The sequence below is a fragment of the Erpetoichthys calabaricus genome, chromosome 17 (genome assembly GCF_900747795.2).
Source record: "Erpetoichthys calabaricus chromosome 17, fErpCal1.3, whole genome shotgun sequence".
Classification (NCBI taxonomy): domain Eukaryota; kingdom Metazoa; phylum Chordata; class Cladistia; order Polypteriformes; family Polypteridae; genus Erpetoichthys; species Erpetoichthys calabaricus.
In genome coordinates this window covers 5,508,875-5,533,913 of record NC_041410.2, presented here as the reverse complement: position 1 = coordinate 5,533,913, position 25,039 = coordinate 5,508,875, and the positions used below count along the sequence as shown (strand labels likewise).

The window sequence follows — 25,039 nt, the reverse complement described above, 5'->3', positions numbered from 1 at the left end:
CAACATCCAAGCTTTATGCCCAAGAATATCTCAGCTGTATATGTTTTAATAAAGATTGTATACACTCTATAATAAATTATGTTATAGACAGCAACCTCTTATAAAGTTTCTTAAAATTCCACGTGTCAAAATACAATTTGTGCAAATGATGATGCATTGTGAGTCTCATACCTTATCTCTGAGTTGTTGCCGTTCTTACGTGCCTGGTGGTTCTCCTATGAGATCCAAAGCAGCCACTTATATGAATAACGGTTTCCGAGTAATTTAGGAAAAGTAACTAAACGCGCTCTTTTAAAGGTGGCGCAATTACCTCACTTCCGCTGCCACCATTTTGGCTCTTGCTATGGACGCGCAGTTTAGAGCCATCATGGCGCGGCTCGCGCATTCAGGTCAGGTGGAGGTTGGACTTGTCACGTGATCCCCACTGCCGGCTCGTCTTTTTTTTTTCCCCTCGGCATTATATGACTCGCTGCTCTGCTGTGTTGTGCCAAGAATGATGGTGGAAGTTGGGTCGATTGTTGTGGTCCTCCTGTCGTTATTCAGCGGGGTACAGGGATTACCGACCAGGAGGAGCTGGGCCACCCAATCCCCTTCGTGTGGCTATGAGGTAGATGTGTCGCGTGGGTCATCTGATTTTGGGGGGTGACCGAAAGTGAGACGAGGCTAAAGTGAAAGCAGAAGAAGTCGTTTTTCTGTATGCATGTCAAATAGCAATTTTGATTTTTTAAATAGGGGGGCACTCGGTTAAGAGTTTTATTTAAGGCGGCGTTACTTTAGTAACTGGTACGCTAAAATGCAGATGGACACAAGAGTTGGCAGTAAGAAGGTCTTTCTGGGGAGAACGAAACCTTTGCACCCTAACTTTATTTCTGTACTTTTTGCTGTATTTATAGAGTGCGAAGTTGACAGGATGTGTTACTTCTGCATATTAAGAGTGAAACACATTCTATCTCCCCTCCATTTTAACTTAAGTTTAACTTATTTGAATTTAATCTGACTTAATTTTTAATTAATTTTATCATTTTTTTCTATTGTCTGTTTACTGTTGTTTTGCACAGTCTTAAAGTAAGCCAGCTTTTCATTTCTCTGCACGTTATACCTGTATAACTGTGTGTGTGAAACGAATACAACTATTGAATCTCGTTACGAAGCTGTCATTCTATAGTAACGGCTCCGTATATATATATATATATATATATATATATATATATATATATATCAAATTTTTTAGTCCAGTATAAAAATATTACTTTATTCAAGTTATCGTGTGCAGTCCTTAAGGTCGCGGTGCATGCATTTATTGCTCAAAGTACGGACAGTAATTGGCATATAGTGTCCTTCCCGATTCTCTGTTTTAGAATAATCCCCAAATATTTAAACTGCAAGTAGTTTTGTAGGTTACAAGAATGATCACCAAATTAGAATAAAATCAAATGCATTAACTGATCTATACATTTTGGGTTTAGTAGGGAGTTTGATGGGTCGTCGTCAGGTTCATGTTGGTTTTCTATTTCAAATCCAAGACGTGCAGGTCATTCATTCATCCAAACTGACCATCCAACCCGCTATACCCTAACTACAGGGTCACGGGGGTCTGCTGGAGCCAATCCCAGCCAACACAGGGCGCAAGGCATGAAAAAACCCTGGGTAGAGCGCCAGCCCACCACAGGGCACACACACCTACTAGGGCCAATTTAGGATTGCTAATGAACCTAAACCTGCATGTCTTTGGACTGTGGGAGGAAACCCACGCAGACACGGGGAGAACATGCAAACTCCATGCAGGGAGGACCCGGGAAGCGAACCCAGGTATCTTTACTGCGAGGCAGCAGCGCTACCCACTGCGCCACCGTGCCGCCCTCCAAACTGACTAGGTAATAATAATAATAATAATACATTTTATTTATACAAGGCGCCTTTCAGAGAACTCAAGGACACCAAACAGACAATAAATAAATAAATAAATAAAAGACACAATTATAAACAACTTAAAACATCAGAAAATCTAAAAATTAAAACCAAACAAAACCACTATAATCAGGAGGAAAAAGAAAAAGCCATTTTAAACAGATGTGTTTTAAGTTTACATTTGAAGGATGAATATGATTTGATATTTTGGAGATCCGCAGGTAATGAATTCCAGAGCTTGGGAGCAGAACGGCTGAAAGCTCTGCTCCCCATGGTGGTTAGACGGGTGGAGGAAGAGGATCTAAGGTTACGGGATGGAATGGCAACATGAAGAAGGTCAGACAGATATGGAGGGGTGAGGTTATGGATGGCCTTAAATGTTAATAGCAGAATCTTAAAATCAATACGAAACTTGATCGGGAGCCAATGAAGCTGCTGCAAGACCGGAGTAATATGGTGAATAGATGGGGTTCGAGTGATGATACGTGCTGCAGAATTCTGGACTAACTGAAGCTTATGAAGAGTAAGTGTAAGTCAGCGTTATGCATGAATGTGATGGACTGATTGTCACTTTACCCCCAGTGCTGGTGCTGAGAGATTCTGCACTTAATGGTTCAAGGAAAGGATTCACAGCAGAATGAAATCGAGTCACCTGGCTAATTTATGTGCAAGAATAGACAACAAAAATGCAGAAGAATAACAAGATTGAACAACAGATAATCATTAACATATCGCACAGATAAGTTGTGTATTGCACTGTATTGACACACTCGCCGCTGTATTATCAGACAGGTCGTTGTTTTAGAGTCTAATGGCTTGTGGGAGGAAGCTTTTATGAAATCTGGTAGTTCTGCACCGTTAGCTTCTGTGAACAGTTCATTGTGGGGATGAGTGCACTGCCTCTGTTAATGTTGGTGGCTCCGTTTTGTCAGCGTCTGCTAGTGAGCTCCTCTATAAGAAGTGTCCCAATGATTTTCTCTGCCACTCTTTGCACTGAAATACAGCCTGAGGCAGTACAGTCTTGTTAGAGAAAAATCCCAGTGCCCAGTCCATTTCAGCATTCGTCCATAAAAACGGTTCTTCAGACTCCAGCAATATATAAGAATAAGAAATTTTATTAACAAATACAATATTGGAGCACCCCTACAAGATGTGTCTTGATTCTTGTATATAATCACATGTATGCTAACAATCCTTTGTTTGACAAAGCCTTTATAGTGTATGAATATACAAAAGTATATTTAGTATAAAGATGATAGCACATTGATATAATTTAAATAGGTCCATATATGGGACATTAGATCATTATGTGTTTGGTTACATAGAGAGATACGTGATGCCTCCTTCTGAAGGCCTACTGTGGTTTAGGGGTCAGCATAATAGAATGAATTTGTCCTACTTAGAGCAATTAGAGCAAAGGCAATATAAATGAAAACCTTAGTAGACTGAAGATGTTACATGAAGGTTCTCCGCTACAGTCGCCATACCAGACAGAGATGCAGGCGGTCGATGCACACTCTTTGCTGCCTCTGGAGAAAGTTGTGAGGCTGATAGGGAGAAGGTTAGGTGTCCTCCTGTGCCACAGGGTGCTGGGAGACGAAAAAATAGGAGTACCAGCAAATGTAGTACAGTACCTTCAGAAAGTATTTACACCCTTGCGCTTTTTTATATTTTGTTCCATTTGCTTATAATTTTAATGTTTTAAATGACGACATTAGGGGGTCAGCTCAAGTTGGACTGTTGGGAGACAAAGTCAGAGAGGCGAGATTGCGTTGGTTTGGACAAGTGCAGAGGAGAGGTGCTGGGTATAATGAGAGAAGGGTGCTAAGGATAGAGCTGCCAGGCAAGAGGAGAAGAGGAAGGCCTAAGAGAAGGTTTATGGATGTGGTGAGAGAGGACATGCAGGTGATGGTGTGACAGAACAAGATGACGAGGACAGGAAGATATGGAAGAAGGTGATCCACTGTGGCGACCCCTAACGGGAGTAGCTGAAAGAAACAGAAGAAAATCATTTTTTATCTTTTAACTAACACGATAATTTCAACACTTTTATAAAAACAAAATATAACATTTTTATCTCAGGAATAAAGGACTTCCATTTTTCATTTACAAAAGTATTCACCTGTGTCCCGTGAGTATATACTTCGTATGTAGAGTTTTAGCAACCGGTACGGCATTGAGTGTTCTTGCGTTTGCCTGTATGAGTGTGACGGTGCGGGTGACAGGTTTAATTCTGTTGACATGTTCTCAAGTCCTGGCCTGCACCTGATTGCTCTCCTCTGCCCAGCTTCAGTACTCCAGATGTGGTCTTACTATTGTGTTATATAGTTTGAGCATAACCTCCCTTGATTTACAGTATATTCAGCAGTCTTTATGACATAACCTCAAATTTTCTGGCCCTTTTAATTGCTTCTGTGAACGCTGAAGTCGAAAAACAACGCGAAAAACACCAATTTAAAAATATAAAGCAATTTCTTTATTCTTGCTGAGTTAAAAAGACTGTGAGACTTTTCTACCTAAATGAAGAACAAATTCATGTAGAAGTTATAAATCATATAGCTCTCTGCCACATGATTAATACAAAATACAGACATTGGTATTTGTGAATTAAATACTTATAATCATCTGCGGTGGGCTGGCGCCCTGCCCGGGGTCTGCTTCCTGCCTTGCTCCCTGTGCTGGCTGGGATTGGCTCCAGCAGACCCCCTTAACCCTGCAGTGAGGATATAGCAGGTTGGATAATGGATGGATGAATGGACACTTATAATCATTACAGTTAATAATGTTTTTTCTGCTTTCTCACTTCCACACATTGCTTAGGTGCCAAAAATGTGCCAACATAACGCCTAAATGCTTTTCAGAAGTTGTTTTCCTATAGGACCGTGTCTCCTGTCTTGTCTTTATAATTGATGTTCCCTTTGCCTACATGTAGTAATTTTCAGTTTTTTTAACATCTGTGCAAATTTAGGTTTTGTGATTTTTGTCCTTTCTTCAATGCAATTTTGTTCCAATTCTGCAAAAATGCAGAGCGCCAGTAGAGAGCAATTTTCAGGTCATATCACAGATGACTCTAACCCAATTGAAAAACTGGGTTCAAGTCTGGGCCATTCCAGAATGCTAACCTTTTTTTTTTTTTTCCAAGCCATTCATGAGTAGTTTTTGCTACGTGCTTCAGGTCATTGCACTGCTGACAAATGAATCTTTGCCCTAAACACTGATCTCTGGCTGACTGAAACAGGTTTTCTTCATGATATAATTATTAATCGTGTTGCATGTTAATTTGAAAATGCAAGTAAGACTTTCCCAGTACTGTGTACCCGTGACAATCATGACCCCATAAACCTTTGTGGTTTTATCTGTTTTGCACTGGATGGCAATAAGCTTTCTAGCTCTCTGTAACCCCGGGGCATAATGGAGCCACCACCAGACTTGATGTCAGAGGTGGTGATGTTATGTCGGTGTTGAGCTGTGTAAAGTTTTCACCAAACACAGCTCTTTACTTCCAGGCCAAGGAGCTCACCTTTGCTCTCACAAGACCACAACTTTGTTTTTTCTCCATAAGGTTTCAGGTTTTGTCACATGGCTTCTAATAAACTGCAGGCACGAGTTCATGCTGACCTTTGTCAGAAGTGGCTTCCTTCTTTTTTTTTTTTCCCTTTCTAGTTTGACTACGAAGTCATTTGCTATATAAATTTGACTTGATTTTGTTGCAATGTTATTTTCTTGAAATCATTTTAATAAATTAAAAAAAAAATGGGACTGGTCTCCCCTCGACTTTCTCGTATACTCTGATATGGGGATGGATATTTGAGGAGTAAACCGCAAGACAATGATTATATTTTTACAAACGACTGGGAGCCCGATCAAATCGAGCTACAAATTCTTCGTTTGTGAAATCAATACTTTCTCTGCAAAGAATTATTTGTTTTTTTAAGTCCCTGAAATGATTTTGTTATCGTAGCACTGATTTGTGCCTAAGATCCTTTGTGTCCGATTTCCACGATTTCTTTCAGCGTTAGTAGCATTTGTAGCCGCACGCTGCTCATCTGTTTGTTGTGTACGTTGCGTACGTCTGGTCACATTAGCAAGTCTACGTTCCTCGTCAGTCATGTGACTTCGTTTCCTACACATCCTTTCCATGGACGCTGCTGTTGTGGCTGCGTTGCGATCGTCACTCATTTTAGATCTGAGATCGACTAAAATTTAAACAATGACCGTTGTTAATACCCAGCAGTCATTACTCATGCTTCTAACTTGTGTTGAGTCGAGGTATTGACGCGAACACCATACATACGGATACTATCAAATTATATATATAGGATATATTCTGTGGAAGAGTGTGGGTTCACTTCCCGGTTCCTCCCTGTGTGGATTGCTCTTTGAGTACTGAGAAGAGCACTATATAAATGTAATGACTTATTTTTATTATTATCACATTAAAGAACCATCAACAGCCAATCAAATCAAATTAATAATATATTGAATAATTATTATAAAAGTAAAGTTGAATAAATCAAACTCTGTGGCTGCATGAATAAAAGGTAAAGTACCACGCCCGTTTAACGGAAATAGCCCAAAATTTGACAGAAATCTACATTTTGTACCTAATACTTGTATGCAAAATTTGGTTGACCTAAATGAAAGCAAACTCAAGTTATCATGTTTATACACACACACACAGACAGACAGACATACAGTAATCCCTCACTTATCGCGGGAGATAGGTTCCAAGGCCGACCGCGATAACTGAATTTCCGCGAAGTAGGGACACCATATTTATTTAATTATTTAACGTGTATTTGGACGTTTTTAAACCCTCCCTGTATTGTTTACAACCCACCCTTTACTCTGTTAATAACAGGGACAACTGCTAAGCAATATGAAATCGGTAGATAAGTTTACACTTACTGTATAGCGAAGTACACGTAGCTATATATGACGTGATAAATATGCTGCGCAGTAAAAATGATGACGATGAAAGTGATGATCCCCTGAATGCAGTATAAAGAGCACGTTAATGCTGAATGAGTGAGATGAGATGAGACTTCCTGGTTAATGCAGCACTGCGTCGCTGAGCCAATCAGCAGCACACAGGAACTTAACTGCGTGCTCTGATTGGGTAGCTTCTCAGCCATCCGCCAATAGCATCTCTTGTATGAAATCAACTGGGCAAACCAACTGAGGAAGCAACTATCAGAAGTAAACAGACTAATTGTCCGCAGAAACCCGCGAAGAAGCGAAAAATCTGCGTTATATATTTAGATATGCTTACATATAAAATCCGTGAAGTCATGAATCCGCGAAAAGTGAACTGCGAAGTGGCGAGGGATTACTGTAATTCTAAAAATGGTGTTTTCTGACTCTGGGAGGTCTAAAACGTTGGGAACTCTTCAAAAAATTGAAATGGAATTTTTGGATGATTCCAATACTTTCCCTATACTTCGTATGCAAGAAAGTCAGGTAGGTCTAAAACGTGGAGATCCCTCAAAATCTCAACATTGAATTTTTGGACGATTACAATACTTTGTATATGAGAACATAAAAAGTGACTTCCTTCCAGCCACCCTCCCAAAGAAGCTGAATTGGTGAAGCGCTGAAGAGACTAGAGTCTAGAAAATTCAGCTGAAGAGCTTCATAAATCCGTCCACGTTGTAGCTTGCCCTTCTTGTCCAGTTACTCAGTTTGGTAGGACGGCCTGATCTTTGTAGTGTCTGGTTTCTGACAGGGTCTTCATGGTGCTCCTAGACGGGTCCAAAGCTTTGTCAATCATTTTATAACCTTCTCCAGCATATTTCTTCCTAACAGCATGCATCTCCTTGGTCTTCATAACAACACGAATGTTCTTATCTGCTGTTTAAATTGTGAGACCTCACAAAGTCAAAGATAGTTATTGTGCGATCATAAACCTGAAAATGAGTGAATGTGACGTGAACACAGGTATGTGTACCTTGTCATCGTATTTTTATCAAGATGTATACTGCTAGATATAAAGAGTGGCAGGGTGAAACACAAAAACAGGAGTAAGGAGTCCATTGGGTAAGCTGACTTGTTTTGTCTGTGAATTGTAGTAAAGTTCTGTATTGTAATACATTCCTTTTTGTATCATGGACACTTGTTACATATTGGTCAGACACCCAAGTAAGCATTTTACTCTTCTCAGTATACGTGGCGTTATTACGACTACTGTTGCTGTGATCTCTCAAACTTATGTTTCAAACAGTTGTTAAAACAAAGGAAGTGAATACTTATCATTGACGTAGAGTTCAGATTTTTATTTTTAATACGATTCTGAAGACCTCTAAATATCTCATTTAATTTTCCCAGTATAGAGAATTTAAATATGGTTTAATTTGACTACACAGTGCAACAAAAGGAGAAACCGCCACTGAGGGGATTGACTTTCTGAAGGCCAGAAACTCGCTGATGTAACAGTTCTCTTGTGTGATATGAAATGGATGATTCATCAGTTATTTTTGAAGATGGAAATACATCAACAAAAAATCCAGGGCAGGGATTTCTTAAACTTTTTTTTTTGTCACGGCCCAGTCTTGTCTTTCTTAATGGTCTTCGACACCCATTTGCTGTTAAATGTCAGTGCATTGGGGTGTCCTGTTAAAACAAGCGTCAAGTTGGCTGATCGGTGAAGGGAGTATGTCCCCCATAGACAATTGTGGACCACTATCAGAGCAGTCCCCCTTGGAGAAAACCAGCAGGCATACCACATGCACTCCAGAAAAGGTAATCCATCTTACTTGGATGGGCAACCAGCCAGGAAAAGCTTGGGTTGCTGCTGGAATTGGTGTCGGCATGGCCAGCGGGGGGAACTTACCCTGCAGACTGAAAGTGGATCCCAAAGTCCCAGTGCAGTGGTGGTGACACTGTGCTGTAAAAACTGGCCCCATCCTTTATAGGAAGTGTAAAATTGAGGTGTTGACTGTCTGTGGTCAAAAAAGATCCCTGGACATCCTTTGAAAAGAGCACAGTGTATCCTAATGTCCTGGCTAAACTGCCCACCACGGCCTGGTCATTCTGGCCCCCTAATCATCCCCTGTCTCTTATTGGCTATCTTTCTCTCGCCACTTCAGCAGCTAACGGCTCAAATGTGGAGCAGAAATGGCTGCTGTCGCATCATCCAGGTGGGTGCTGCACATTAGTGGTGGTTGAAGTGGCTCCATACCCGCTATGGAAAGTGCTTTGAGTAGTGAGAAAAGTGCAATATAAATGTAAAAAATTATTATTGCCTACCTTAATCAATCTACGGCAACTCATCACAGCACACAGTGAGCCACGTTGCGACCATCCATGACTCATTACCGTTAAATACAACTGTAACTCAACAACCCAACGGTGTTAACCCACGACCCTTTTTTTGGGTCATGACATTTATTTTAAGAAATCCTGATCTAGGCTTTTGCAATAGAACCCCCTCAATTAATAAGCACGAGTATGCACTGCCGCCACTTATCAACATTGTTCAGTTACAAGTGGTTCAGTCTCTTTGCAGACGCTGTGGAGATTTTTAAAGAGTGCCAGGTTCCTTGGTGTGCTCATAACTGAGGACCTCACATGGACTAACAGTACTGCTTCCCCAGCAGATCATTCCTGCAACGGCTAAAGCGAGCGAACCTCCCGTCTCCCATTCTCATCTCGTTTTACAGTGGTACCATTGAGACTTTTCTGGCCAACTCCATTACAGTCTGGTCTGGCACTTACAGCTTGTCCACACCGCAAGAGATTGCGGAGAATAGTGAGGTCAGTGGAAAATATAATCAGGGTTCTTCTTCCTTCTCTGCAGGACTTGTTCTTTGAACTGCGTGTCAGCAAAGCTTGTTGCATCATGTGCAGGACCCTTCTCATGGACTCTTTATTCTTTTGTCATGTGGCAATAGATACAATACTGTGGTATCAGAGCCAGATGTGCCAGGTTGTGTGGTAGCTTTTTGCCCCAAGCTGTCAGGGTCCTCAACACAATGTAGCCCCCATCATGATCTTCCAACCTACCTTAACATCCTAGATCATAATCTTTTCCTCCAATTTACACACAAGTCAGTCTGTCTGTTATGACAAGGGATCAGTCACCTCATTAAACTGTGAAATTTAAAGTTAAAGGGTCTCTGTGTAATTGTGGTAGTTAGTTATATTGGCACATTGAGTGTTTAAATAGTGTGTTGATGTTTGAGCGTTTGTCTTTTTGTCTCTCTGCATACCTGTATATGTTTGAGATGACAATAAAGTCCAATTTGACTTGGACTTGATAAGTTTAGGGACTGAATATCAACAGACGGCAATGCTACCATGCTAGGGTTTCTCTGTCTTCACTCATTGTGGTCTCGTGATTGGTGTGTGTCTATAGTAATGCCTATGGAAATTATTCTTGCGAGGCTTGAAATACAATGACTATTATCACACGTTAAGTCAAGTTCAAGTCAGGTTGGGGAGCATGCACCCACTACATGTCAAAACAGCTCGGGATCCCGGTTGGCAAATCTCCAGGCAGACACGCGGTCCAGTCCTACCCTCCGGAAATGACCCTCTATCTGCCGCAGCCAGGTGTTATGTGGGCGACCCCTTGGCCTGGTCCAGCCACTTGGGTCCCCAACAATGAGGATCTTACAAGCCGGATCACCCTCGGGGAAACGTGCCACATGGCCGTAGTGCCGTAACTGACGCTCCCTCGCGATGCAGGTAATGTGCCTCATTCGGGACTCCATGAGCAACACAAAGTCAAACCAACAGTACCCAAGGATTTTCCGGAGAGACACCGTACCAAAGGAGTCCAGTCTTCGTCTCAGGTCACTGGATAGCGTCCACATGTATCACACATTAAATGGAGGTAATTTAATCTCCAATATCTAAGAACACATTTGTCCTCGTGGAAAAACACTCTTGTTTGGTACGTCATAAGAGTTTCCTGGAAAGCTGAGCTTGATAGATTGAGTCATCTCCTCAAGTTTGTAAAGATTTTGAATGAGCAGGGGTGGGGAGGATTTAAGAGGCATCACTGCATATGTAAGTAACAACAGCCTTGATACGTGACAAACATATCTAAGGAAATACGTTCTTGAGTAGCTAGTGGGGGGGACTGCTGAAGTTGTCGGCAGGGGAACAAAAAGACTTGGAGAAGGACATCTAAAGAAGACCTGCCGGAAAAAGAGGGACCACTCAGTAGGTTGTATAAGCTGAGGCAACGGATTAAGCATTGTGGGAAGCTACTTGCTAACTGATACTCCATCAAAAAGTAAATTAAACCCATTCTGTATAAATATTGTATTGTTTAATTTTCTATCTACTAAACTATGTGCAGTCAGAGGTTTTAAACCTTTGTTTGCCATTGGTGGCATTTCTGACTGAAATATTTTGTACTCTAACTTTGTAAGAGACATCGTAGACCCTCTTGCTTTAACTTCATAGTTTATTTTAAAACGGTTACACAGGACAAGACCTTTTTTTTATTTATTTAATGTAATGAGACTCTGTAGCATGGCTGTCCCATTCGCAGACCTTGGTATAGTCGAGCTGTAGCGCCACTACGTTTAGATCACTACAGATCTTGGAACAGTCTAGATGAGGACAGGCCATTCAGCGCAACAAAGTTTGCTAGTCCTGTCCGCTAGTGCTGGGAGGTATACCGGTTTATACCGAAAACCATTTTTTATTTTTGTTATGATATAGATTTTTCTTATACCGCAGTACCGGTTTAAATAGCCTAAACAACGTTCAGAACTGTTTAAGGGGGGCTTTTTTCACTGCTACACCGCTAAACACGCATGCAACGGAGTACATGCGTTAGTGGAGGTATTGAGCGGTGAAAATTGACAGACAACATTCCAAAGCTGAAGCTGTAGCAAGTGATAAAGTTGAACATGATGACACAGAAGAACTATTGGCGAAAAAAGGAGCCGCGTCTGTTGTCTGGAGATTTTGGTTTTAAAAGGTCGGATGTGGACCAAACAACTATTTACTGCAAATGCTGTCGAGCTAAAGTTGTCGCTGGAGGCGGTAACACAAGCAATTTGCTGCACCACCTTAGCCACAAACATGCTTTGGAGTACCATGAATGTATGGAACTAAGATTGGCACCCTCCACGTCCTCGGGTAAAACTGAAAAAGCTAGAGGACACTGTAGGACTGTCTACAACAAAAACAGCAAGCGGTGGAGCGAGATAACCAACGCCATTACAATCCATATAGCTAACGTGTCAGTAGACAGAGATTGTTAACATTAACAGAAAGTGTAGTTGGTTTACAAAAATATTTACTCTTTATTCCTTTTCTAAGACATGTTCAGTGCAATACAACTTTTGACAAGCACCTCTGGATATTTTACTATTTCTGAATGCCTCTTTGGATGGTTGAAATTATGTTGTCAAAATTACACTTTAAGTTGTTTGCAAAATTTGTTCAGTAAAATGGTTTTATATTTTGACAGCAACTGTAATGTAATGTGATTCCTTCTCTTCATTAGTGCCACCCTCTTGAAAACTATCACTTTATGTGGCCATGCAAACCTGTATTAATACTTGTGTGCACATTAAAATGTTTTTGTACGATGTACAATTCTCATGACAGTGGAGTAGGTTATTCTTAGCCAGTCTACTGCAGTAATTGCAGTGGAAAATGTGGCTAACATCCACTCATGCATGGGGAAAAAAATACAGTTGAATAGCATGAAACTGGTATAATTTTGAAAAATACCGTGATATAGAATTTTGGTCATACCGCCCAGCCCTACTGTCCACTTAATTTTTCCAAAATTACATCAAGTCAAGTTTTGAAGGTCAACTAAAGTCCTCCTGTCCACCACACTACATGGTCACTTATTCCAAGTTTCTATGGTTGTCTGTGTAAAGAAAAACTTACAAATGTTTGTGTGAAATTTCCAACTGTGTCCCCGTGTTCTTGATTAACTCATTTTAAAGTCACCGTCTCGACCCACTGGACTGATTCCCTTTATCATTTTAAACACTTCAGTCAGGTCTCCTCTTCATCTCCTGTAAAGGCTCAGCTCTTTTTAATCTGTATAACTCATCCCCTGTAGCCCTGAATCCGCCTGCTCGCTCTTCTCTGGACTTTTTCTAGCACTGCTTTGTCCTTTTTGTAGCATGGAGACCAAAACTGCACACAGGACTCCAGGTGTGGCCTCACCAGTGCTATAGTTGTACTCGTGGTACTGTATTGGTGTGCTTATAATATGAGAGGAAATCACAGAAATGATTGATTTAATTAAAAACAATGTGTAATGGGAAACTTTAAAACCAAAATCCACAAGATACACCCAAAAGTGTATTCATTGTGCAGTGTTATTTTTCACTTACCTGTTCCCAAAATTGGAATGATTTGAGATGATGGGCGCTGCTCCGGTGGTTACGCTGGTTCCGACTTGCCGCTTTTCCTAATATTAATATGCTCCTGTTTATTCCTCTTCGTAGTCTTGCCCTGCCACTAAAGCAGACGCACTGAACGTGCACCTGGTACCTCACACTCATGATGATGTTGGATGGCTGAAAACTGTGGATCAGTACTTTTATGGAGGTAAGAGGAGGAGTGCTGAGCACTTGGTCTTTTTCCCAGTGTTTGTCCTGTTAGTTTACAGATGTTTGTTTAGTAGTGTGCTAATTATGTGAAAATGTAGTATGTTGCACACGCTTTTTAGCAGCTTATGTTCTGATTTCCAATCTTTGAGAAAAGTTCTGCAAAGAAGGGAAGATATGCACTCACCGGCCACTTTATTAGGTACACCTTGCTAGCAACGAATGCAGCAACAACAACTAGAAAGCAAGGGCACCATTTTAAGTTGACACTCTCCGGTTTTTTTGCCAAACTTAGTGTTAATGTAAGTCCCTGCCTGAGCCTTGAAGGAGCCTACAGAAGCCTTTACCGACATTACCCTTAGCACGTTTAACATTAAGATTATTACTGACAATTGTTATGCTCGGCTCAAGTTTTTATTCACACTTGTTCTGACATAATTGTTTACTACAAGTCACACCAGAAATTGTCAGCGGAAATTCCTATGTCAGATTTCTCAGTCACAACTCATCTTAAACTGGTAATTTACTGGTGAATTCATGGGATAGCTGAAGCGTAAATAGGACAACAACATCCACTCAGCGGCCACTTTATTAGGTACACCCTGCTAGTACTGGGTTGGACCCCCTTTTGCCTTCAGAACCACTGAAATTCTTTAAGACGTAGATTCAAGAAGGTGCTGGAAACATTCCTCAGGTATTGTGGTCCTTATTGACATGTTGGCATCACTCAGGTGCTGCAGATTTGACGTCTGCACATCCATGATGTGAATCTCCCGTTCCACCACATCCCAAAGGTGCTCTACTGGATTTAGATCTTTTGACTGTGGAGGCCATTTCTGTACAGTGGAACCTCAGTTCACGACCATAATTCGTTCCAAAACTTTGGTTGTAACCCGATTTGGTCGTGAACCGAAGTAATTTCCCCCATAGGATTGTATGTAAATACAATTAATCCGTTCCAGACCATACGAACTGTATGTAAATATATATATGTTTTAAGTTTTTAAGCACAAATATAGTTAATTAAACCATAGAATGTAAGTGTAATAGTAAACTAAATGTAAAAACATTGAATAACACTGAGAAAACCTTGAACAACAGAGAAAACTAACACTGCAATAGTTCGCGCTATAGCGCTACCAACCACTGGCTAAAAACAGTTTTTTTTTTTTTATGAGTTTTAAGCACAGGGAAAAAAATGAACATTTGAAAAAATTCGTAATTTAATAAACCACCAAGAAACGTAACATTGCAACAATGCACGCTACGAACCGATCGCTATACACAGAAGTGAAAACAAAATCAAGCCCAGCGCATTCTTTAACTGCCTGCCTGCCTTATGCATCCAGCTCTGTCTCTCGCGCTGCCTGTGTGTGTGTCGCGCTCTCTCGTGTGTGTGTCGCGCGCTCTCTCGTGTGTGTGTCGCGCTCTCTCTCGTGTGTGTGTGTCGCGCTCTCTCTCGTGTGTGTGTGTCGCGCTCTCTCTCGTGTGTGTGTGTCGCGCTCTCTCTCGTGTGTGTGTGTCGCGCTCTCTCTCGTGTGTGTGTGTCGCGCTCTCTCTCGTGTGTGTGTGTCGCGCTCTCTCTCGTGTGTGTGTCGCGCTCTCTCTCTCGTGTGTGTGTGTCGCGCTCTCTCTCGTGTGTGTGTGTCGCGCTCTCTCTCGTGTGTGTGTGTCGCGCTGTCTCTCGTGTGTGTGTGTGTCACGCTGTCTCTCGTGTGTGTGTGTGTGTGTGTCGCGCTCTCTCTCTCGTGTGTGTGTGTGTCGCGCTCTCTCTCTCGTGTGTGTGTGTGTCACGCTCTCTCTCTCGTGTGTGTGTGTCGCGCTCTCTCTCGTGTGTGTGTGTCGCGCTCTCTCTCGTGTGTGTGCGTCGCACTCTCTCGTGTGTGTGCGTCGCGCTCTCTCTCGTGTGTGTGTCGCGCTCTCTCTCGTGTGTGTGTGTCGCGCTCTCTCTCGTGTGTGTGTGTCGCGCTCTCGTGTGTGTGTGTCGCGCTGTCTCTCGTGTGTGTGTGTGTCACGCTGTCTCTCGTGTGTGTGTGTATGTGTGTCGCACTCTCTCTCATGTGTGTGCGTCGCACTCTCTCGTGTATGTGTGTCGCGCTCTCTCACTCTCGCTGAGCAAGAGACTGAACACGTACAAACTGAAAGGGAAACTAGCTTGTTCGTATACCGAGTGTGTGGTCGTGAACCGAGGCAAAAGTTTGGCGAACTTTTCATTAAGAAATATCGGAGATAATGTTTAAGGTTTTGATATATATCCTGTTACCGTTTTTTTTTTTTTTTTGGTATAAATATATTTTATTTAACTGCCTTACCTTAACCTTTCTTATTTCTGTTTGTCTGTTTTATTTCATTCTGTCTGTTACCTGTTATTAGATGCAACTGAGAAGGCAAATTTCATGTTTTCCTGTGTAAACATGACTAAATAAAGATACCTAAACCTAAACTTTTTGGTCGTAACCCGATTTGTACGTGTACCGAGACGTTCGTGAACTGAGGTTCCACTGTACAGTGAACTCCTTTGTTATGTTCAAAAAACCAGTTTGAGATTATTTGAGCTTTGTGACATGGCACCCTATTCTCTTGGAAGTAGTCCTCAGAAAATGGGTACACTGCGGTCATAAAGGGATGGACGTGGTCGGCAACAATACTGAGGTAGTTAGTGGTATTTAAACAATGCTCAGCTGGTGCTAAGGGGCTCAAAGTGTGCCAAGAAAATCTCCCCTACACCATTACACCACCAGAACCAGCCTGAACCATTGATGCCAGACACGATGGATCCCTGCTTTCATGTTCTTGATGCCAAATTCTGACCGTACCTTCTGAATGTCGCAGCAGAAGTCGAGACTCCTCAGACCAGGCAACGTTTTTCCAATCTTCTGTTGTCCAGTTTTGGTGAGCAAATTGTAGCCTCAGTTGCCTGTTCTTAGCTGACAGGAGTGGCACCCAGTGTGGTGGTATGTGGCTATAGCCCATTTGCTTCAAGGTTTGACGTGTTGTGCGTTCAGAGATGCTCTTCTGCATACCTCGGTAGAAACGAGTGCTTATTTGAGTTACTGTTGTCTTTTTCTATCAGTTCAAACCAGTCTGCCATTCTCTTCTGTCCTCTGCTGGATATTTTCCAAACTATTTTTTTCTTTTTTTTACTTTTTCAAACTCTTCTCTGTAAACCCTAGAGATGGTTGTGCGTGAAAATCCCAGTAAATCAGCAGTTTCTGAAATACTCAGACCAGCCCATCTGGCACCAACAACCATGCCACGTTCAGAGTCACTTCAAGCCCCTTTCTTTTTCCCCATTCTGATGCTCAGTTTCAACTTCAGCAGGTCATCTTGACCGTGTCTACAGGCCGAGGTGCTTTCAGTTGCTGCCATGTGATCGGCTGATTACATATTTGCGTTAACAAGCAGGCGTAACTAATAAAGTGGCCAATGAGAGTATATCATTTATTGAGTCAGATGATTTTTGTATTACACTGAGATGGGGGGGAAAACAGTTCTTCTTGTTTTTATATTTTGATGTTGATATACTTTTTTAATCCCCGAGGGTAATTTGTCTTTTCATATGACCTTTGGGGGTCAGAGAACAGGATCAGCAATTGTACAACGCAACCTGGAGTAATGTTTGAGTAAAGCGCACTTGGAAGTGACCATGTCTGAAGGTCTGAGACGCTGCCTAATAGTAAAGTGGTATCTGCTCTGACCTATGCCTGCGTATAAAAGAGAAGCTGTCAGGCTTGCTGGTCTTGGTGCAGTTAGTTGTGTATCTTCATGAGCATTTAGGGAAGTGACAGCCATCTTCATCCCATTATCTGTGTATTTCAAGAGCCTCTGCTGCACTGTTGAAACATGTGGCTGTTGTGAGACAGATTTAAAGGGGCAATAGCCATCTTGAAAGTAAGGTTTAAAAAAATGACATTGATAGTAACTTCGGCCCACCACTCACACAATTGCTTATCTTGTTTCACAATTAATAATCACTAGATCATGTGGTATCCTTACTGTTAGCCTCTTTACAGTGCTTTTTGAGTTGTTTGTTGTTTTGAGATGTTTAACTTCAAGCAAGTATTTCTATTTAACTTTGCACAAACTCTGCAGGCAGGTTTTTTTTTTTTTTTTCTCCTCACATCATCCTACTTATACTCCGCTTTCATGCAATCAGTAAAATGAATAAAATGGAGATGCGATGCAGTCTCCTAACCTTAGCGACTCTCATGATCTCTGTGTCTCTGTGTCCTTCTGCCTTATTTGACAGATCGTAATGACATTCAGCATGCCGGCGTTCAGTACATCCTGGACTCCGTGGTGCAGCAGCTTCTCTCTGACCCCGGGAAGAGGTTTATCTATGTGGAGACTGCATTCTTTTATAGATGGTGGAGACAGCAGACAGAGTCCATGAGAGAAGACGTCAAAACACTTGTCAACCAAGGTAAGGCTGGCCATCAGGTGAGTTTTACAATAGAGCAGAGTCCAAAAGCTGGGAACAGAATCAGACAGGAGAACATGAATTGTTATCACCTATATTTAATAAAAAAAAAAGAGCAAAACTCAAAGTGTTATACAACTATTTTGTAGTGTAATATCAAGAGTCAACCATTTTCAAGAAAAAAGGTAATATACAGTGCATCCGTAAAGTATTCACAGCGCATCACTTTTTCCACATTTTGTTATGTGACAGCCTTATTCCAAAATGGATTAAATTCATTTTTTTCCTCAGAATTCTACACACAACACCCCATAATGACAACGTGAAAAAAGTTTACTTGAGGTTTTTGCAGATTTATTAAAAATAAAAAAACTGAGAAATCCCATGTCCATAAGTATTCACAGCCTTTGCTCAATACTTTGTCGATGCCCTTTGGCAGCAATTCCAGCCTCAAGTCTTGTTGAATATGATGCCACAAGCTTGGCACACCTATCCTTGGCCAGTTTCGCCCATTCCTCTGTGCAGCACCTCTCAAGCTCCATCAGGTTGGATGGGAAGCATCGGTGCACAGCCATTTTAAGATCTCTCCAGAGATGTTCAATCGGATTCAAGTCTGGGCTCTGGCTGGGCCACTCAAGGACATTCACAGAGTTGTCCTAAAGCCACTCCTTTGATATCTTGGCTGTGTGCTTAGGGTCGTTGTCCTGTTGAAAGATGAACCGTCGCCCCGGTCTGAGGTCAAGAGCGCTCTGGAGCAGGTTTTCATCCAGGATGTCTCTGTACATTGCTGCAGTCATCTTTCCCTTTATCCTGACTAGTCTCCCAGTCCCCGCCACTGAAACACATCCCCACAGCATGATGCTGCCACCACCGTGCTCCACTGTAGGGATGGTATTGGCCTGGTGATGAGCGGTGCCTGGTTTCCTCCAAACTTGACGCCTGGCATTCACACCAAAGAGTTCAATCTTTGTCTCATCAGACCAGAGAATTTTCTTTCTCATGGTCTGAGAGTCCTTCAGGTGCCTTTTGGCAAACTCCAGGCGGGCTGCCATGTGCCTTTTACTAAGGAGTGGCTTCTGTCTGGCCACTCTACCATACAGACCTGATTGGTGGATTGCTGCAGAGATGGTTGTCCTTCTGGAAGGTTCTCCTCTCTCCACAGAGGACCTCTGGAGCTCTGACAGAGTGACCATCGGGTTCTTGGTCACCTCCCTGACTAAGGTCCTTCTCCCCCGATCACTCAGTTTAGATGGCCGGCCAGCTCTAGGAAGAGTCCTGGTGGTTTCGAAATTCTTCCACTTATGGATGATGGAGGCCACTGTGCTCATTGGGACCTTCAAAGCAGCAGACATTTTTCTGTAACCTTCCCCAGATTTGTGCCTCGAGACAATCCTGTCTTGGAGGTCTACAGACAATTCCTTTGACTTCATGCTTGGTTTGTGCTCTGACATGAACTGTCAACTGTGGGACCTTCTATAGACAGGAGTGTGCCTTTCCAAATCATGTCCAGTCAACTGAATTTACCACAGGTGGACTCCAATGAAGCTGCAGAAACATCTCAAGGATGATCAGGGGAAACAGGATGCACCTGAGCTCAATTTGGAGCTTCATGACAAAGGCTGTGAATACTTATGGACATGTGCTTTCTCAATTTTTTTATTTTTAATATATTTGCAATAATCTCAAGTAAACTTTTTTCATGTTGTCATTATGAGGTGTTGTGTGTAGAATTCTGAGGAAAAAAATGAATTTAATCCATTTTGGAATAAGGCTGTAACATAACAAAATGTGGAAAAAGTGATGCGCTGTGAATACTTTCCGGATGCACTGTAAGTGGCCACCCCACCTGAGTTCAGGTGTTTCAGCTGCATTCCCTGTTAAACTGTGCATAAAATCAAACACACAGCCATGAAATCTCCATTAGCAAATGTTCTCAGTAGAATGGCTCATACTGAAGAGCTCTATGACATTAAACAGACCACAAGTCCGTATGTGACAATTCTGCTCTGCTAGATCTGTCCCGGTCCTCTATAATTGCTATTATTTGTGAAGTAGAAGCACCACGCCAACCCCAGCAAATGTTGAGATGTGTAAAGATCGCCCATCCTGTGTGGCATCACTCACAACAGAGTTTCAGACTGCCTTTGGTAGCAACATCAGCACAAGTACTTTACGTCAGGAGTTTCATGAAATGGGTTTCCATGGCTGAGCAGCTGATCACAATGCAAAGTGCCAAGCGTCAGCTGGAGGGGTGTAAAGCAGTCGCCTTTGAGCTCTGGAGAAGTGGAAACATGTTCTGTAGAGTGATGAATCACAGTATCTGATGGATAGATCTGGGTTTTGCAGATGCCAGGACAACACTGTCTTCCAGACTGCATAGTGCCTAATGTAAAGTTTAGTGGTGGAGGGTTATAATGGCAGGGTTTGGGCTAGGTCTCTTGGTTCCAGTGAAGGGTGCTGTTAATGCTACAGCATACAAAGACAGTTTAGACCATTGTGGGCTTCATAGATTGTGGCAACAGTTTGGCGAAGACCCTTTTCTGTTCCAGCACGACTGTGTCCCTGTGTACAAAGCCAGGCCCATAAAGACAGAGGAACTCGGGTGTCTTGTGCAGAGCCCTGACCTCAACCCCACTGAACACCTTTGGGATGAATTGCAGTGCCAATTGTGAGTCGGGTCTTCTCGTCCAACATGTTCTGTTGGCTGAATGTGCACAAATTAACACAGACACACTCCATCATCCTCTGGAAGGCCTTTCTAGAATAGTGGAAGCCACAATGGGGGTTTCAACTCAATCCTAATGCCAATGGTTTTGGAATGGGATGTCACAAGATTATATAGGTGTGATGGTCAGGGTACCACAAACACTTGGCCATATAGTGTATCATCTGCCAGTGTTGCTGTTTAATAAACTGGCTGGAATAAAAATCAGGGCCAGTACCAATCAAGTTTAATTAGGTGGCGTGTTTTATTTCTCTTTTCAAACTGTGTAATTTTTGTTTTTTTTTACAAGCCAATGTTGATTGGTGTTTTCCTGTGGTCCTGATTTTAGTTGTCAGGGGGGTGGTTGGGAGCACCCACCACACAACAAACCACCCGGATTGGGACCCAAGTGCAGCCGTGCAATGGGTGACACCTCAGTCCTGATTAGGCAACTCAGAAAACGGATCTACAGCGTTGATCTTAATTAGATTAGGTAACTTTATTAATACCAAGGGGATATTCACACAGTAAGTTAAGTAAGGGGTCTAATGAAGAGCAGAAATTGACTCCTTATTGATAAATTTATTGGACGATTAAAACCGCATACACAGGGTTATACCAAAATAGGGTCTGGAAAGTTCTGCTGTTTGCGATGATCGAAGACAAACTCCTGCCTCTCTCTGTTCTGCCAGGCCGCCTGGAGTTTATTAATGGAGGTTGGTGCATGAATGATGAAGCTTCCACTCACTATAATGCCATCATTGACCAAATGACGCTGGGACTGCGCTTTCTCAAAGACACCTTTGGAGACTGCGGCCGTCCCAGAGTAGCTTGGCATATCGACCCTTTTGGACATTCACGGGAGCAAGCTTCTCTGTTTGCTCAGGTAAGTGGGAGATGACCGGGGCTGAGGTGGTACTAACCTGTCAGGTGATCAGGGTGTTCACGTGTGTTCATAACCAAGTGGGAAAGATTCAGTTTGGAGACCGCCAACTTATGGTGGCATAGAGATTGTTTTTTTTTTTTATATATATATATAAATTAATTCTTTGCTCAGATACATTCATAATGGCTAAACATGAAATAAGTGCTAATTCTTTTTTTCGTATTAGCTGTTCTGTTGTATTTAATCATGGAAAGTTTCTGACAGTTTGCTTCTTGCATATTTTAATTGTCTTTTCTCTTACTCAGATGGGATTCGATGGCTTCTTTTTTGGTCGATTGGACTACCAGGACAAGATAGCCCGTATGAAGCAGAAGGAAATGGAGCTCATGTGGAGAGGAAGTGCTAGTCTTACACCCCCATTTGCTGACCTCTTCACAGGTAATGCTTGTGTGGTCTTTATAAATGATCATGTAGACTTCATTCCTGCCTTCTACACATTTTTACTAATAGAGTTTACGGCAACCATGATCTATTTTATTTTTTTTTTTTTTTGTTATGGTCATTAGTCAGATGTACAGTACTGTGCAAAAGTTTTAGGCAGGTGTGAAAAAATGCTGTAAACAAAGAATGCTTTCAGAAATGGACGTGTTAATCATTTGTTTTCATTAGTCAACAAAATGCAGTGAATGAACAAAAGAGAAATCTAAATCAAATCAATATTTGGTGTGCTTTCACAACAGCATCAGTTCTTCTAGGTACACCTGCATACAGTTTTTGAAGGAACTCGGCTGGTAGGTTGTTCCAAACATCTTGGAGAACTAACCACAGATCTTCTGTGGCTGTAGGCTTCCTCACATCCTTCTGTCTCTTCATGTAATCCCAGACACACTTGATGATGTTGAGATCAGGGCTCTGTGGGGGCCATACCATCACTTCCAGGACTTCTTGTTCTTCTTTATGCTGAAGATAGTTCAGGCAAAAGGTAGGAACACCAAATACTGATTTGATTTAGATTTCTCTTTTGTTCCTTCACTTTGCATTTCGTAAATTGATAACAATAAACAATCGTTATTTATATTTCTGAAAGCATTCTTTGTTTACAGCATTTTTTCACACCTGCCTAAAACTTTTGCACAGATATACTGTATATAATTTATACATATAATGTATTTAATTATAATTTGGTAGGTGTGTTGCCAAATGGATACAACCCGCCTCCTGGATTTTGCTGGGACCAGTCATGCGCAGATACACCCATTCAAGATGATGTGAACCTGGAAGATTATAACGTAGACAGCATTGTATCAAATTTCATCAACATCGCTCATGATCAGGTATGCAGAGACAGATTTGAAAGAATCTTGTGACTGATGATCAGATTCATCGTTGTTCTCTTATATGAAGAGGTTGACTGAGGTTTGTAATTAAAGTGCCTGCCTTTAGATATGAATACTTTTCTAGTGGGGAAAGAGAAACCAAACACATTTTGAGTGCATTACAATGGGGCCTCTGCCAACTATGTTGGACCAATTATTGTGGCCTATGACGTCAGGCAGCAGTGCTAAAACCACTGGGCCATCGTGCCTCCCAGAGAGAAGATTGTGTCACGTGTTGAGCTGTGTTATCACTTTCTAGATCCGGTTCAGCTGCAGAGAAAATACACCTTCACACAGACATTGTTCAGAGAATTGCTGGATCAACTTATGCACAAGTCTCATATCTCACGGTAATAAAAACCTTTCAAAGTTGAGTGATGCAACCAGCCTAAGCCACCCGAGATGCTGACCTCCTGATTTGCATTGTGCAGACCCATCCCTCTGTGGGGGACAGCTATCTACAGCAGTGTGAAAGATACAGAGATAAGAAGATCATCTAACACTAGGAGCACCACAGCCAACGTCAATTGGTGTTTTTAAACCTTCAATTAATTCATCGGTGTGCATGTCACGCTCCTGTCCTTCCTCTGCTTATCCTAAAGTGCTGCACTTCAAGTTCCAATGTTGTTGCAACTCTGAAATCCTATTCAGAAGATATGATTGAGATCTTTCTTTGTTTTTACCCTATTGCTGTGACCAGAGTTGAAAAAATAATTATGGGATATTGTGTTCTAGAAAGTTGATTCAGTTCATCTGGATGTAGTTCTTTTCCAGTGAGATACGTTATATCACTCATCCAAGTGACTTCCTCAGTCTCAGTTGACTGCAGGTTGCTCCAACCTTATAAATGGTACTTTTGCATAATGACCAAAACTAACAGCATTGACTAACAATGGGCCGTGTGATCAATAGTAATTATTATTTTTATGTATTCCTTAGTTTGCTTTATTCACTTTTTGCCCCCTAACATTTTTTTTTTCTTTTCTTATTTTTGTTTGTAAAATTTTAGGCCAATATGTACAAAACCAATCACATCATCATGACCATGGGCTCTGACTTCCAGTATGAGAATGCCAACTTGTGGTATAAAAACATGGACAAGCTGATACGTTATGTTAATGAACAGGTCAGAATGCCAATATGTTTTTGGGTTGGGGTTGACATGGGGGTTTCTGGACTATTGATGGGAATTTATACAATTTTACCATCCAACAGTTTAGTGTATCTGTCATGACTAAGTTGCATTATGTGGCTTGATAGAAGATAGCCACCCTATGCCGGTGAATCATGGAAAAGACGTGTCACATGTAATAACATATCATTGTGATAGTGAAACTTCTTTCAAGGTTTTTAACGTTTTACTGTGATAACTGAATACAATTCAATATATTGTCATGTGCATTTAGTTTTGCTGCACTTGAGGAGTGGATAAATGTCATTCCACCCTTCAGTGAGAAGGTTAACTTGCTGCTTGCAGCTTCTTCTTGGTCTGAATGCAGAAGACCGATGTGTTACACTTTCATTACCCAATGTGAACTTTGGTATGTGTGATGCAAGAGCTTTAAAGAGGGACAGATGTTAAGAGGCCGTAACTCCCATTTAGGAAGACCCAATACTTGCAAAAAATGATGATCCATTGAGGATGGGATACAATCAGATAATAGCTTAAAGGAATACCCCACCCAAAAGTGATATTTCTTTATATGTTAATTACCTTGTGCAGCTTGTAATGATGGCCGAGAAACATTTTAATCTCATGTTTTCGTACAGAATGGAGATAACAAAGTTTCAAATAAAGTAAGGCATCTGTGGTGATCAGCACTGGACAACCGCATGTTTAGTCCTGAACAGGGTCGCAGGGGTCTGCTGGAGCCTATCCCAGCTAGCGTAGGGGGCAAGGCAGGAACAAACCCTGGGCAGGGTGCCAGTCTACCGTTAGTCAAACACACACATGCCAGGGCCAATTTATAATCACCAGGTCACCGAACCAGCATGTCTTTGGACTGTGGAAGGAAACTGGAGCACCAGGAGGAAACCCACACAGACACGGGGAGAACATGCAAACTCCACGCAGTGAGCAACACTACCGCTGTGCCACCGTGCCATCCAGGACAATGAACAATATTAAAATGTCCATGAAAAACATCTCCCGTTAGACATGTTATATGATCCACATGCAACTTCCCAAACACACACATTTTTACTAAAATATTG

General features: G+C 41.8%; 1 protein-coding gene across 1 annotated transcript in view; it reads left to right on the top strand.

Moving 5' to 3' along the window:
• The first annotated feature begins 439 nt into the window (after positions 1-439).
• The window catches only part of man2b1 (mannosidase, alpha, class 2B, member 1), a 73,943-nt gene continuing 49,343 nt past the window's right edge, over positions 440-25,039 (top strand). The window contains exons 1-7 of the mRNA XM_028823391.2: positions 440-607; positions 13,338-13,440; positions 17,689-17,862; positions 21,256-21,449; positions 21,755-21,887; positions 22,638-22,783; positions 23,835-23,951. Of these exons, the coding sequence (XP_028679224.1) occupies positions 494-607; positions 13,338-13,440; positions 17,689-17,862; positions 21,256-21,449; positions 21,755-21,887; positions 22,638-22,783; positions 23,835-23,951 (981 nt within the window). The 5' untranslated portion in view covers positions 440-493. The remainder of the gene's footprint in view (positions 608-13,337; positions 13,441-17,688; positions 17,863-21,255; positions 21,450-21,754; positions 21,888-22,637; positions 22,784-23,834; positions 23,952-25,039) is intronic.